The 15,438-nt window shown below is 38.9% G+C and overlaps 1 protein-coding gene across 1 annotated transcript in view; it reads right to left on the bottom strand.

Moving 5' to 3' along the window:
• EFHC2 (EF-hand domain containing 2) overlaps window positions 1–15,438 on the bottom strand; it is a 125,392-nt gene that overhangs the window by 2,381 nt on the left and 107,573 nt on the right. Inside the window, exons 12-14 of the mRNA XM_089665182.1 lie at window positions 11,432–11,629; window positions 7,794–7,886; window positions 2,217–2,316 (exon numbers count right to left, since the gene is read on the bottom strand). Of these exons, the coding sequence (XP_089521308.1) occupies window positions 2,217–2,316; window positions 7,794–7,886; window positions 11,432–11,629 (391 nt within the window). The remainder of the gene's footprint in view (window positions 1–2,216; window positions 2,317–7,793; window positions 7,887–11,431; window positions 11,630–15,438) is intronic.

Below are 15,438 nucleotides of genomic sequence, written 5' to 3'. Positions count from 1 at the left end.
TTTGAACTGCTCAGTTAAGGTGTAACTTTAAGTGATTTAAAATAATGCCAGAAAGTATTTTATTACAAAAACTAAAGACAGTGTGCCCAGATGCTGACCTACCACAAAGAACTGCAGAACTTTCTTATGGGACATCATTGCATTTTTCAGAGAGCTGAGTGCATTTGGGTTGTTATTGGTCAAAGGCCCAGCTAGGGACTAAGAGGCAAACTGACAACATGGCACAGGCTCTACCTGCCTGCTAGAATTAAAGGGAATGCAGGATCTTTTGAAGCTTTTTTTCAGATATGCATGTAAAAAAATAAATGAAAGACTTCAGAAAAACTTAAAATAAGTGCTCTCTAAAATGCTACTTTCATTTTATTCAGTTTATACAGATAAGAAGTAGCGTTATCACCACAAATTGTGTCACATATTTCCCCCAAAGCAAAGTATTAAACTTAGGTCATGCTAGGTAAGAAGGACAATTAAAAATTAGCTATGTTTTCCTTTTCAGGAATAAGCCTAGGCAGCTGCCATATACCAGGTTGTAGCCATAATAGATAAATTGGTATAGTTAGGACCAGGGGTGGACTGACAACTCATGGGGCCCCTGGGCAATAGGGGATCATGGGGCCCCTGTGTCCTTGCCCAAACTCAAAAAAGCCTATGAAAAAGGTACCAGGGGCATCTCATGGGGCCCCCTACTGACCCCGGGCCCTCGGGCAGTGCCTGAGTTTCCAAATGGTCAGTCCACCCCTGGTTAGGACACTTTGTGTTATGCCACAGTTTATAAATGGCTGGTGCGTTTTGTAAAATGCATTCCAGATGACTGATATCATAGCAAAAATCTTGCCACGTATTGCCACAGTATGGCACAATGCTTATAATTTTATACTATTTTTATCATACAGAAACCCAATTTCATAATTGGTCTCATGTTTGTGACAATATTAGTTCAGAGAATCTAAAAATCTGATATCACTTGTCACAATTGTGCTCTACAAATAGAATAGAATGACATTCACAGGGTGTATTTTTTCCACCATGCAGCTAATACATTAAATGGATACAGTACTGAATAATCATATGTCTCCTTCTTTCTCTACACTGAAAATCTTGTTTTTAATATTTTCATTGTAAAAAAGACAGAGCCCCAATTTCAAACTACTTTCCAATCTCTAAGAAATCATTGATTTGCTGTATGTGGGACTTGAAGACAGTCATTTTCATATTTAGACACAGCATTTAAAAGATCTGCTTTTTCATTTTTTAAGCTATCATTGAGGTTTAGCACCAAATTTTAATACATTCATGTCAGGTGTAACATCATTAAAAAATTTTAAATAAACTGTTTTTGCACACTGTTTGTGTGGCTGAAATTAAACCTTGCCACACACAGAGGGGGTTATTTACTAAAATTGGAGCGTGCAAAATCTGGTGCAGCTCTGCATAGAAACCAATCAGCTTCCAGGTTTTATTGCCAAAGCTTAACTGAACAAGCTGAAGTTAGAAGCTGATTGGTTAACATTCACAGCTGCACTAGATTCTGAGTGCACCAGTTTTAGTAAATCTCCCCCAAAGTCAAGCCACAAGCAGATTAAACCTTGATTGGGTACAGGCAATCTATTAGATTCAAACATCTGTATTAATGGACAAATTCTATGCATAAGCTGGATAGAGGGCAACACTGTAGATACATGAGAAGTAGATACATTTACTGATGCATGTCCAAAACTTAATAACTCATCATATTCAATTATGTCTAAAGAAATTGAATCGACCCAATACGCATTGTGTGGATTGGCATTTTAAGCCCAATTGGATTCCCTGGCATTTCAAAATAAAAAAAACACAGCTTATTCTGTCCCTCGCAGACCCACCCATTCCGTGCTCCAGAGAAGGTTTCCTCTGGGTTGAATAATCTACAGTACCATTCAAAATATTTCCTGTGAATGCAAGGCATTATGGGCCAACCCCAGGGGGGCATCATCATGCCATTCCACAATCACAGTAAAATGATGTGGAGAAGAGTGCTGATGTCATCACGCTAGCATTTCTATCCTTATCATTATGTACCACTGCCTCACTTGAGTGGCCTGAAGACTTCTGAAAAGGTATAACAAAAAACACAGAAAGCACAAGTGAAGGGGCAGAGGGGAACTTTGGGGGGGGGGGCAAGGAAGGCTGGAGGAGGCTGTATATGTGCTTTAACAGAACAGATTCTTATGGTTTACCTGAATTGGTGTGGTTAGTCTTACTGGGCTTGGATTTTCTCGCCAGTTAAGGCCTGACACCAATTTCATATAATTAATTTCACCTCCACTTTCTTCATGCCTGCACAAACCAAAAAAAACATATATTACATGAGTACATACACATGACACAGACAAAGCTACTACATTTATTTATACGTAATTAATTAGAGTATTCAGTTGTGGATGTTGGCATGGATCCAACACAGAGACCATTACAAGAAAATTACATAGATTAACATTACAGTTTCTTTAATTTCAGATTTAGTATCAGTCTCAAAAACTTCACAAACTGGAACCACATGTGGAATCTGTGCAGTTGCCGCTTACTACATATATTTTGTTACATTTGTTGACATGGTGAGTTTGTTACACTGATGGGAGTCTGCTGTGTCTTTGTACTGGTTTCATTCTATCATCACTTCTTTTCTGTCCCCTGCTGAACCATGTTTTTGTAATATTCCATGCTTTTACATAACGAGACAACCATTTGGCCATCCTGTGCCATTTCACAAAACATTATGACTTTATTGTGAACCATAAAGTAAAATGAGTACTTCTGTATGAATTGCCATGAGCCTTGTAATTTGTATATCATATACAGTATGCACTGCAAAGCATTAAAGCTGGGCTCCAGGCAAACCAATAAATACATATTCAACATACAACTGAAGCTGCTTTAGCTGCCAAAGTATTTGTATATTAGTTTAGAAATTCCTGAGATTTATGCAGCCTTGCCAGACAGCAGTTCAGATAGCGACCTAACTTTTCTCTACTGCAGCTGAGCAATACAATTTAGACACTTCCATGCCCCAAGTCTGTAATTGGACAAAGAAGGAGCAGCAAACTGATTAAGCTACCTCTCCCATAATTCTTTCTGTTGGCATATTACTGATGTTCCCTCTCCTGGTCTAACGTACAGAGTTTACAACAGGCTGGTACTTAAAGTGACACCGTACTATTTAGCTTCCCAACTCCAACACCTTTTGTGAGGACTGGCTTTAGAATCCCAAATGGGGGAACAAATCAGAGATTCTACCCTTTGGGTAATGCTTTACTTTGGTGGTGCCAACTCCCTGTCAGAAGGCTTACAATCTCAACTCTTCTCTAAACCCAACAGGCTGTACCCAACTTACAGGTTTATTCATAAAAATTTGGGTGAAGGCGAAACAATTACAACAGGTTATGGAGTATACTGTATATAGCCCCATTTGGAACAATAAATCCTACCTTGAACTGGCCAAATTACAACACACCAGCAAATGGCGAGCCTTCAGTGAAACTCATTTACTTCATATTTTTGAGAATGGTAAATTAGTGACCTTTGCTCAATTACAAGCCAAATACGGTATTTCATCTACTATGCATTTTCATTATCTTCAGCTGCACCATGCTATTATGGCCCAATAGTCCTTGGTTACTCAGATTATATCACCAACACCAGTTTCCAATCTGATGCAGCACTCTCCCACCACCAAAGGTTTTATCTTCAGAAGTTATGTCAAGTTCCTAGCTCAATATATAGAACATTTTCCTGACTCTGCATTGGAAAGATGGGAGAAGGACATAGGTGAACTCACGGGAGACCACTGGGAGGAAGCCTTAGAGGCTGTATGCCTATGAATGTGTCTCATAGACTTTCACAACTCTATATCCTGTTAAGGGTGCATCGTACCCCTCTAAAATTGCATACTAGGGGCAAACGCCCGGATTCCACATGTCCTGAGTGTTGCAGGGAGATCTTATCCACCTTCTGTGGAGTTACCCAAAACTTCACAGATATTGGGATGCAATTGTGACAACTATGAATAATACATTCAATACAGTCATACATTTAGATCCCAAGCCCTGTATTCTAGGTATCCTTGGTGAGGTGGTACAGGATGTGTATATTAAAGAGGCGGCCACTAGAGCCCTATTTCAGGCACACAGGCTTATTCTAATGCACTGGATTTCTCAGAACACCCCTATGATTCAGATGTGGGTGGATAACATGGGTACCACACTTAGGTAAGAAAAAATAATAATAATACCATATAAATGTGACAAGGTTTGGAGAAGTTGGATGGACATAACAGGTCTAGCTCCTGTGGACCTAATACTGGATAAACCTCTAATGTGATGATTGGTACTCACAATCTTAGCACTACGAATTTCTGGCTATTGGGTGGCAGAGAAATGTGAAATAAGAGGTGAATGGGTATAATGAGCTTCTCTGTACTAGAAGTGAAGTGAATTTATGTCTATTGAACTATGTCTATGTAACTGTGAAACTATTCCTATGTGTTCTATTTTTGACATTCAGTGTCTTTTTGTATGGACTCTCCAGAAACATGTTTGTGCTTTAGTGTATGGTTTATTATTTCTTTCAATAAACTTTCTTTCTGATTAAAAAAAAAAAAGTGACACCAAAATATATTTATGCTCTAAAAATAATCCGTACACATGCAATACTTCATGGCCCCATAATCTATTTTTTGTGAACTTGTAACCTGTTTTGTGAACTTGTAACCTGGTTATATGTTTGTGTCTTACTGTGTTTTTCTGCCTCTTGTAACATCCACTCTGATCTCTCAACCCTCTATTTGGTTATGAGAACTGTTTTATACACACTACAAATCCCACAGTCCCTAGTCCATCTCTGGAGCGAGCCAGAGAAGGTGGCTACGTTCCTATACCCAGTGGGACCATGAGGAACTAATGTAGCCACCCCTTAACAGGATGCTGGCTTGCAGCAGCGTGAAAAAGGAATTTGGAGATTTGGAGTAGGCTGAGAGCAATAGAAGGTAGTGTCATTTTAGATTAGTGGAACAATTAACCACATAACACATATTTCTGGGCAAAGAGTACACCATCATGTACAGAGCATTTATATCTGCGTTTTGTGATGTGCTTTAGTGCAGGTGCATTTGTTACTGTATGCAGCATGTGTAGTGGCATGCCCTTCTGAATGAGTGGCAAGGCACTTTTACAACACCACATGTCCATGTGTGTTGTGGCCATCTTTGTTAAAACACAGTTTTTTTAAATCCTGCCTAAAACATACATTTATTTTTTATCATTGACACAAACTGCATTATTTGACATTTTGTAAATGCATAAACCTCATTTTTAACAGAATATTCAAAATCACAAAAAAAAAAACTTTAGTGTGTAAATGTAGGAATACAGTGTTCACATAATTTATGCAACAACTACATCAGTATTGAGTAGAGATAAATTCTTTAACCAGTAGATGGCAGTGTTTCTAAGCTTGTAGCTGCCTCTATGGTATACTCTATGTCTTTTCTCTTAATAAAGTTTCCTGTTTCCTTCTTGCAGTGAAGCAGAAAAGCACATGTGGACTGTGCACTGTCTGTTCTGTAGGGCTAAATACAGAATTTCTAACAGTACCCAATTATCCAGAAGTCTTTATCCCAACCCTGTTGATCACCTACATGTACCCTGTTTTGACTGCAAGACTACATTAACTAAAATCCATGGGTTTGCTGAGTATGAGCTGTGATCTCAGTAAACTGACCAGCTATGAAAGCATTAGCTACTACAGAGCAGGGCATTTACTATGATCTATGGTTGAGAATACAATTTCATTTTCAAAGTGGAAAACCCTGCAAAAGAGAAAATGATGCAGATATCTGGTGCATGAAACAAGCTTCAGATTTTAAGAACAGCTGAAGCATGATTGCAGCAACCACACACAATGGCAGATGCAGTCAAAGTACAACCAAGCTTACCGCCATGGGCATTAAGCATCCAAACCAATGATAAGTCAGCTTGGTAATTTTTTACCAAGGTGGAGAGGGAACAAAAGAACTGTCATGGTCCCTTAATATCTACTATTTAGTTGAAAAGACACAGAGGCTGTTCCACTTCAGGAGGTTTAAATAGGTTGGGTTGCCATTACAATTCCTGGTTAATTGTTACCACTGCCCTATAGGGAGCCTCCTTCTCCACTGTTGTGTAGTGTCCTATGCCAGCTGCACTGCGGAGGAATAAAAGTGTTTGTCCCATGTGGTGAGAACAGCACAGCAGATTATAGGCATTGATTTACTCAATTTGGATGCAGTATTTGCTAGCCGAATAAAGAAAAGGGTTAGTGCAAGTAGTGATCCAGCACATCCAAGATAAGTTTACACCATTGCACAGGCTTTTAACGATGTTTGGGAATTTTACTTTTTATATGTATTTCTGTTTTATTTTAGTATGTTATCTTGGGTTTTTTTTATTTTTATTATAGGTTATTTTATAATTATATACCTAAGTGGATTGTATTATGTCGGTATGAAGGTATGGGTTTTGGATAATGGTTAAAGTAGAACTATAGGCAAAACTTGTATTTTCATAGCCAAAACAGGAAGTGAGAGGCCCTCTGTGTCCCATTGTGGAGATACACCTTCACCATTCTGTCCCATAGCCAAAACAGGAAGTGAGAGGAAATCTCTATAAATTAAAGGAATTCCTTGGGACCCCAAGGTCATTAGAACCAGCATTCCCACTGGAAAATTTCCCTTCTATTACTTTTCTGGGGACAACTCAAAATTTGGGTTTGTCTTTTACTTTCGCTTTCAATAATAATGGTAAACAAGACAAATAAAAAGGGTGAATTTCCCTAACAGGGACACAGACAGCAATAAAAACTGACAGGTGTTTTAATCCTCCACTCTATCCAAAACTAAAAGAAAAAGTATTGTCTTTAGTTGTACTTTAATAGTGTATATGGCTGTTTTATATTTCAGTGTGCTATTTATTACAGTTGTTTTGAAGTTTTACAAGAAATGTTGTATTGAATACGACAATAAAGTATATGTCTATCTATCTATCTATCTATCTATCTATCTATCTATCTATCTATCTATCTATCTATCTATCCATCCATCCATCTATCCCTCTATCTATCTATCTATCTATCTATCTATCTATCTATCTATCTATCTATCTATCATCTTCTTTAATAAGGATAAAGTTAAAAACAAAATAATATGTCTAAATCGATACCTTTATGTAAGATAACTGCCACAACTTAACATGCACGAAATATACACTTTGTTAAATGATACACTTGATTATGTGCTAATATTACAGTCATCATTTTAAAGGACATCTCCATTCAAGCAGCCAAAATACACAGCTGAAACACATAGAGGGTTTGTATTACTTGCCAAAAGTTTGTAAAGTAATGCACATATTCTTGTGATCCACCCATTCCTATTGAACTACATAGCTGAGTATCAGGAAAGTGTCAACACTTTCAACACTTGATAGATTCAGCAGTTCTGCAAAATCTGTGTCAGTGCCCAACTGCCACACTGGTGACACCCATCCTGAACTCTCCACTCTGTCCTACTCCTAAGCACTTTCACTGCAGGATGATTTCAGCTTTCACTTGTTTTTTGCAACATCAGTATAAAGGCAAGTACTATAACTGACCAGAAAAAAATATATCATGACTTTTAAAAGAATACATAAGTGTTTTTTCCTCATATTCACCTAGAAATATTTTTTAACTCCTTATGCAAGCAACAAATCAAACCATGTCTTAAATAGGAAGACATTACTTACTTTTCCAATATAACTCGAAGGATATCATCTGCTAACGGTAGTTTGAAGGCTTTGCAGATAGTTTTAGTTTCTTGGAATGGAAGCAAACCTTTTCTTTAAACATGAAAGAAGGAAATAGGACGTGAATCTTTCTTATTAACATTTTCATGACATATAAGTCAAACAGAAAAAATACTACACCGTACAACATACATATAGATAACAAACAAGTGCAAAGTACAAAAAAAAAGTCCAAATACTGTATATGCTATAGCAACATAGACTGGCTAGATATACGTTCTAGTACATCTATATGCATTGTGTGAGTCAAAATCCTAATTGGGCTCCTTTAGTCAGTTTTGAGGTCCCCAGATTATTTAAACAAAATATTTACTGCATTGAGCTGTTTTGTGTTATAATATGAAGTCACGTAGGTAAGAAGACAACATATAATAAATGTGTAATGTGTAAACTCATATGATTGGTCCAGGTAGCCTAACCTGGGCTTAAAAACAGTAGGTGTATAACAGATGTATCCATGTACCATGCTGACCATATTGTTTATATAGGAAACAACAGAAATAAGATATCAAGACCACAACCATATGCAGAGCCCGCTCTTGTTTTTCATCCAAAAGGTTTTCTGCCAAACATAACATTTTGGAGCTGCCCATTTACATCCTGATTATCAGATAATCAGGTTAAAAACAAACTAACTATCCTAGTAATCAGTACATATATGGACGTTTTCTGTTTCACATTCATGCAGATAAAGAGTTGGGCTATTTGAGGTTGGTGTCAGATTTGAAACCTAAAGCTAAAACGAAACCTAAAACTAAAAATTAAAACTAAACCTAAAACTAAGCTGAAGCCCCCATCCCAAATATACCCCCTCTCAGCTTGGCCAGTGGACTGTAGACTTTCATTATAAGTCAAAAGGAGAAACCATCAGAGGAGATGTCTTCCCCATTGGGGCGTACAGTGAAAACTCTGTATGTGATCCATTGACTCAATGAAGAGGACTGCAAAATCACCAGAGGTGGTGTAGATCAACGCTGATGGAGGAAGTTGCTGGCTGATCTGACATTAGAGGAACATATGGACTAGGGAAGAAAGGGGAGAGGCAGTTTGCCCCCACTTGATAAAAAATGCTTTAAAGTGTAAGTGTAGTTCCTAGATAAAGTTCTCCTAGCCCACACCTCTCCTCCTTCTCAAAATAAAAGCAAACCGTTACCGAATTCAGGTGCATGTCTAGCTGGAGCTGACAGGTGCAGCATGTCGGAAGCTGTGAACTGGTTTACATCTAGCACACCAAAGTTTAAAAGGTCATACATGCTAGCCCCATGTAACCATAGCTCTATATCTTGAAATGGGAACTAGCAATATTAGGTAATTTATATATAACCTTTCAAATATTTTTTAGGACTCAGGGAACCCCTGCTGAAAGTGATTATATCTGCAGGTCAAGGTACTTTAAAGGGATCAGTAAATTTCCGAAAGCTTTGTAGAAAACAAAGAATATGGCGTATGTAGACTATCTGTCTCTCACAGTTAACACACTCCTGCTCCATATTACCCAAACTTATTTACACTAATATTAATAAAGTGAAGGACCAGTAATAATAGTGAACAGAAAAGAAACGCAGACAATGAAAGTCGTAGTGTTCCTTTATGTTAATGGTTAATGGTCAGTAGAGAAATGCTCCTTTACATTGGAGGTCAGTAGAAAAAATGCCCCATTATAGTGGTGGTCTGTAGAGAAATACCCTCTAAAAATGATGGTCAGTAGGGGAAGAGCACTTTACATTGGTTGTCAATGAAGATAATCTTGCTTTAATTGGAGATCAGTGGAAAAGTACCCCCCTTACATTGGTGGTCAGTTTAATAAACAATAGCATTGGTGGTCTCTGTAAAAAGGACCCCTACCATTGGATGTCTGTGGAAAATTATGTCTCTCGTATAAGTGATGGGAAAGAATGAACAAATGTGTTTGGGTGTGATTTGTTGCAATTTGTTGAAGCCATTATTACGTTCAGAAATTGAAAACTTAAAATCAAACTATTGAAATAGTTAATGTATGAATCTTGAAAATGGACCCAGCCTCTATCCAAACCCAAAAAGTATCCTTAGTGGTGGATGTAGGTGGGGGATCAATCTGCCAAAGTTCTAGCAACTCCTAGGAGGAACTCTGGTTGAGAAAGGTTAATTTGGACAGTTGTGGTAGTATCTGTGAAGCAATTTTGTAGGACATTGCAGATATCTGTGCTCTAGAAGACACCTAATGATTGGGTGCATATCTCTATATTATTTGGCTAATAATATTAGCATATTGGCATACTTCATTAATATGTTTCTGGTAAATGGAGAAATATAAGTGTTATTACTTTAATGTAGGATGTGGCGAATGTACTTGGATTCGATTTGGGAAACGTTCAGCGAACATGGTAGAAGTTCGGGTGCCGGATCTGAACCCTATTGACGTCAGTGGGAGCTAAAGTTCAAAATCAGTTCAGGCTATTTTCTGGGCTAATAGGCAAAGGATTATGAAACAAATGACATGGGGGTTGGCACTGACCTGGGGAACATTTACCCAAGCAAAAATGTAAAAAAAAAAAAACAGTTTGGCAGGGAGCAACAATTTAATAAAACTTAAAATAAAACATTAAAATGCTAAATTTATTTTAAACAAAATGCCTGGGGATGCTGGCAACCTGTCTGTGAGTCCCCCTTCAAAACCCATACCAGAGCTAAAGGGGCTAGTATGGAATATGGAGGTGACTCCATTTAGGATTTTATGTGTTTTTGCATGGGGTTCCCTTAAAATTGACTAAGTAAAGTTCAGCATTTTGGATATAATACTGTATGTCCAAAATGGGAACAGACTGAAACCAAGTGCATGGTTGCAGTAGCAACTGTGAGCTTGTTTTTGTGTTGTGCATTCATGTCAAGGTTATTCTGTAAAAGTGATCTGGGTAGCTGTAGAGCTGCCTGCTTACTTTTACTATAATCACTGGTGCCCCACTCCCCCCACCCTCTCCTGCAGGGCAGCTCTTCTGGGTAGTGCTTGGTAGTTCCTGGGATCTCCCATTTTTCCTGGGGGCTGGGGACCACAACAGATGACAACAGAATGACAAGTGGGAAGAGACTGGAGAACAATCATTTCCCAATCTTTTCACAGTGTGAAACTTTAAGTGCTTGGCTCTGATTGTTTCCCAGGTAGAAATGTGCATACACAGTGATGCGATCACAGTCTGTGTTTTATTGGCTGAAATAGGGGGCAGGAGAGGCATTAGGAGGTCTAATATACTCCTGATGACACCGCAAAGAATATTATAAACAGTTGCACAAATATTGTGCTACATATAAAATTGCAACTACCATCTTTTTATTCTACAAGGCCTCTACATTTAATAAATATATTTAATGTGAGCAAAAAGTGAAAACAAACTGCTCTAGAAAGGAAATGGTTAAGTGGTAGCTTCCATAAATAAACAGTCATTTCTCCACAAGGACCAAAAGTTAGGTTTTCAGGGTTTTTGAATGTTCACCTAATAAATTACTCTGTAGTACACACAGGATGCTGACTCAAAATTCAAAACTTATTTGGGAGACAAAGGTTGCTGACTCCCTACATATATAATCTTTGACAATTTTTTTACCTTTCGCGGTCATTATATACAAAAGCATCAGTGAGTTTGCTAAAGTTCTCGAATGACTTTTTCTTCAGCTGTTCTTGGGCTACAGCCATCAGAAGGCCTAAATCAACCTCTGGCTTCTCACGTACACTGTAGTAGCGTCCGAGAGTCATTATTTCATGTTCTGTGAGACTTCTCTCAGCAATATCCACCACGACATTTCTAAAGAGGTAAAACGAACAATTAGTTCCGACAGAAAAAAACCACAAAGCTATTACAAACTATGGAACAACGCTATAGAAGTTGCAGCCAGAAACATATCATTTAGCTTATCATTTCTTCTCCATTTTTCAAAATATTTAAGTAGTCAGGTGTAGAAAGGGAAAGTTGAAAGGGAGGGATATAAAGTATATATGAGGACACAGCACAAATATAGAACTGATATTTATATAAGCTTACACAGTTCTTAGGACAGTGTTTTAAAAGAACATGCAGTACTTTATAATCTCTGTTTACATCTTAAACCCACTTAAAGATCACTATTCTTCATTACTTAAAATGACTTTCAACAAACCCACTCAGGGTGTCGAAGAAATATGTACAGACCCCTTCACATTCCTTTAAACAACTGTCTAACAATCATTGATGGTTACAGATAAAAAGCTTTGTTTATAAAAATGGTGGCAGGCTGAGCAATTATCAAGTGTGATATGAAGATTGTAAGCTCACATGAGCAGGACCCTCCTGATTCTATTGTATTATATGATAACTGTACTGCCTCCCTTTAAATTGTAAAGCTCTGTGTACACTGTTGGTACTTTATAGAGCCTGTAAAATAATAATAATATGAACATTTTTCAATATTTCTGTTTTTAGCATGGGAGCAATGTCTCCATTAGGTAGTTACGTAGTCAGCTGGCCCAGGCTGGGGAAGAGGTTAATTGTCTGTGCTCCATTCCTGGGCTTTTTGGACCCAGCCCACCTGCACTGTGATATACAGTATGTAAAGGAAGAAAGGCTGGGAACAGGGGCCACCTGTGCTTAATCAGGATGTCGTAATAATGGAGCTACAGAGTGGGACTGCTGTACCCTGCAGTCTGCCCAAAGATACCAGATACGGGAGAATACCACATCATGGAAAATGTCAGAGATGGACTAACACCTTGTTGATGTATGCCTGGGCCCACTAGTTAGAGAGTTAGGGAATGCTACTTGTTACTCTTCACGTTGGACCAGGGGCGGACTGATAACTCATGGGGCCCCCGGGCAATAGAGGATCATGGGGCCCCTGTGTCCTTGCCCAAACTCAAAAAAACCTATGAAAAAGGTACCAGGGGCATCTCATGGGGCCCCCTACTGACCCTGGGCCCTCGGGCAGTGCCCGAGTTTCCAAATGGTCAGTCCGCCCCTGCGTTGGACTATGCTGCACTTTGTTAAGTAAAAGTTGTATTGACTTTTCTAAACCTGGTCTGAAGTTGCTTTAAAGGGGTGCATGATGGTTTCTGGCGTATAAAAGAACTTGGGACAGTAATGCACAATTGGGGTATGAAGCAAATCCATTATAAAGGGTTAACTTGGCATCAAGAGTGGAGGAAGTAAGCAGCTGCCACAGATAACCAAGGACTAATATAAGGTGAATAGCAGCCTGTCATGAAGCGTGATACTTGGGTAGGATGAGTTGTCCTCTGGTAGCAAGTGGTGAAGTTTCCAGTTGCAACTAGAGCTGAACCCACGTTAGGGAGATGCCAGCCTCACCGCATGGCATTGGAGGAAAGAAGGAATAAATTAACCGCATCCCATCTGACCACTGTACATAAATGGCCAGGTGGGACAAGTGCCGTTCTGACTGGAACGTACCAATATGTCCCGCCAGAACATGTACCTGTGCATGGCCATTCAGCAGTGTGATTCTGTGATGGCTCTCTGATGGGTCCATTCACAGCCATCACTCAGTGTAAACAGAGGCACGTTCCTCTGTGTCGGCTCTATTCCTGAGCTCAGTGAGAGCTCAGTGGGGGGGATGCTGCAGCTATCTATGTGTAGCTGATGAGTTTACTGTTCAGCTACACACACATCACACAGACTGCAGCCTCCCCACACCAGTGCACCAAGCACTGTCTGTCCCTGTCCACAGTGCACATCAGTATCAGTGTCCAATCAACATTCGTCAACATCTGTCACAGTGTACCAGTGCAAAAAAAATCTATCACAGTGTACCAGTGTCCAATCAACATCTGCAATAGTGTCCCATTGCAACATCAACATCTGTCAGTGTCCCTTGTGGAACGTTGATATTTGTCGATGTTTGTCGGTGGACGATCATTATCTGTCTGCAAGTTCACAAAAACATTTATCAGTGTACCAGTGTCCCAGAAACATCTTTCATCTGTAATAGAACTAGATCTTCATAAAGAGTACCTATCACTGCCTATGGCTGTCACAAATGATGTTTACATTTCCTGTGACAGCAATAAAAGTGATACAAATTTTTTTTTAAAGAAACAGTGTAAAAATGAAATAAATAAATAAATAAAAATGTAAAGCGCCTCCATCCCTTCATGCTTGCGTGCAAATGCATGCATTGGTCCTGAACACACACGTAAATGGTGATCGCACCACACGTGAGGTATTGCTGTGACGCAAGAGCAATAATTCTAGCACTAGACCTCCTCTGTAACTCTAAACTGGTAACCTTTAAAGACTTATAAAGTGTCACCTATGGACATTTTTATCGTAGTTTGGCACTCATCCACAAGAGTACGCAATTTACTATTTACTCCATGTTTTATATTTTACAAAAAAAATGTGTATTATATTGTGTTTGTGTGCATTAAAATTAATTAAAGTAAAATTGCATTAACAAAAATGCTGCGCAAATACCGTGTGGCATAAAAAATTGCAAAACCCACTATTTTATTCTCTAGGGCCTTTGCTAAAAAATATATATTATGTTTGGGGGCTCTAAGTCATTTTCTAGCAAAAATACTGATTTTTACTTGTAAACAAAAATAGTCAGAAGAAGGCCTGGTCTTAAAGTGCATAATGCCTGAAGGTGCTTCTGGGATGTTGGGCCTCTCTATGTGGCTAGGCTGTGAAAAAGTCTCACACATGTGGTGTCGCCATACTCAGGAGGAGTAGCAAAATGGGTTTTGGGGTGTAGTTGCAAGTATGCCTAAGCCATGTGTGAGAAATAACTGGTTAATATGACAGGGGGTATTTGTACTGTCCTGGCATGTAAGGGTCTCAAGAAATGAGATAGGCAGTCAGTACTTTAGGATTGATTAAGTTTTGATGATAGGTACCATAGCTTGTAGACTCTATAACTTTCACACCAAATAATATACACTGATTTGGGTTATTTGTACCAAAGAAATGTAGCCATATAAATTTTTGGTCAAAATGTATGAAGAAAAATTACTTGTTTGCAAAATTTTATAACAGAAACTATAAAAATGTTTTTTTTTCAAAATTATTGTTTCTTTTTCATTTATAGCACAAATTAGAAAGCCCACTGGTGATCAAATGCCACCAAAAGGAAGCTCTATTTTTGTGAAAAAAAATCATATGGGTACAGTGTTGCATGACTGAGTGATTGTCATTAAAAGTTTGAGAGCTCTGAAAGCTGACAATTGGCCTGGGCAGGAAGGAGGTGAAAGTGTCCAGTATTGAGGTGGTTAAGTGCGAGTATGAGGTCCAAGAAGGTTTATGGCAGAACCCCATTCTGTCACTGGGAGTGAGGTGGTCCAGAAGGACTCTGGATGGGTGGAGAGGGCACAGGCAGTGTCCCTCCTAAATACAACAACTCCCAGTAAAGGTGTGCAATGACATGGGAACTCGGCACAGATAATCATTACGCACAGCGTATGGCTCATCTCTAAGTTGGAGTGCTGCCATAAGGTTGATTTTACGTGAACACGGCCCTGCCTGATACTGGTCATTGATGAGTGTGTGCATAAACTAAAGTTACCCCATATTCAGAGCGAGTGACCCCTCCCACAACCTGGTGTAGTCGGTGAAGCTTTTCCAAGTAC

Source organism: Staurois parvus, unplaced genomic scaffold (genome assembly GCF_062004578.1).
Source record: "Staurois parvus isolate SC_StPar_1 unplaced genomic scaffold, SC_StPar_1.0 ptg002140l, whole genome shotgun sequence".
Taxonomy (NCBI): domain Eukaryota; kingdom Metazoa; phylum Chordata; class Amphibia; order Anura; family Ranidae; genus Staurois; species Staurois parvus.
The sequence above is the reverse complement of the archived record's forward strand: the minus strand, read 5'-3'. Positions and strand labels throughout refer to the sequence as shown.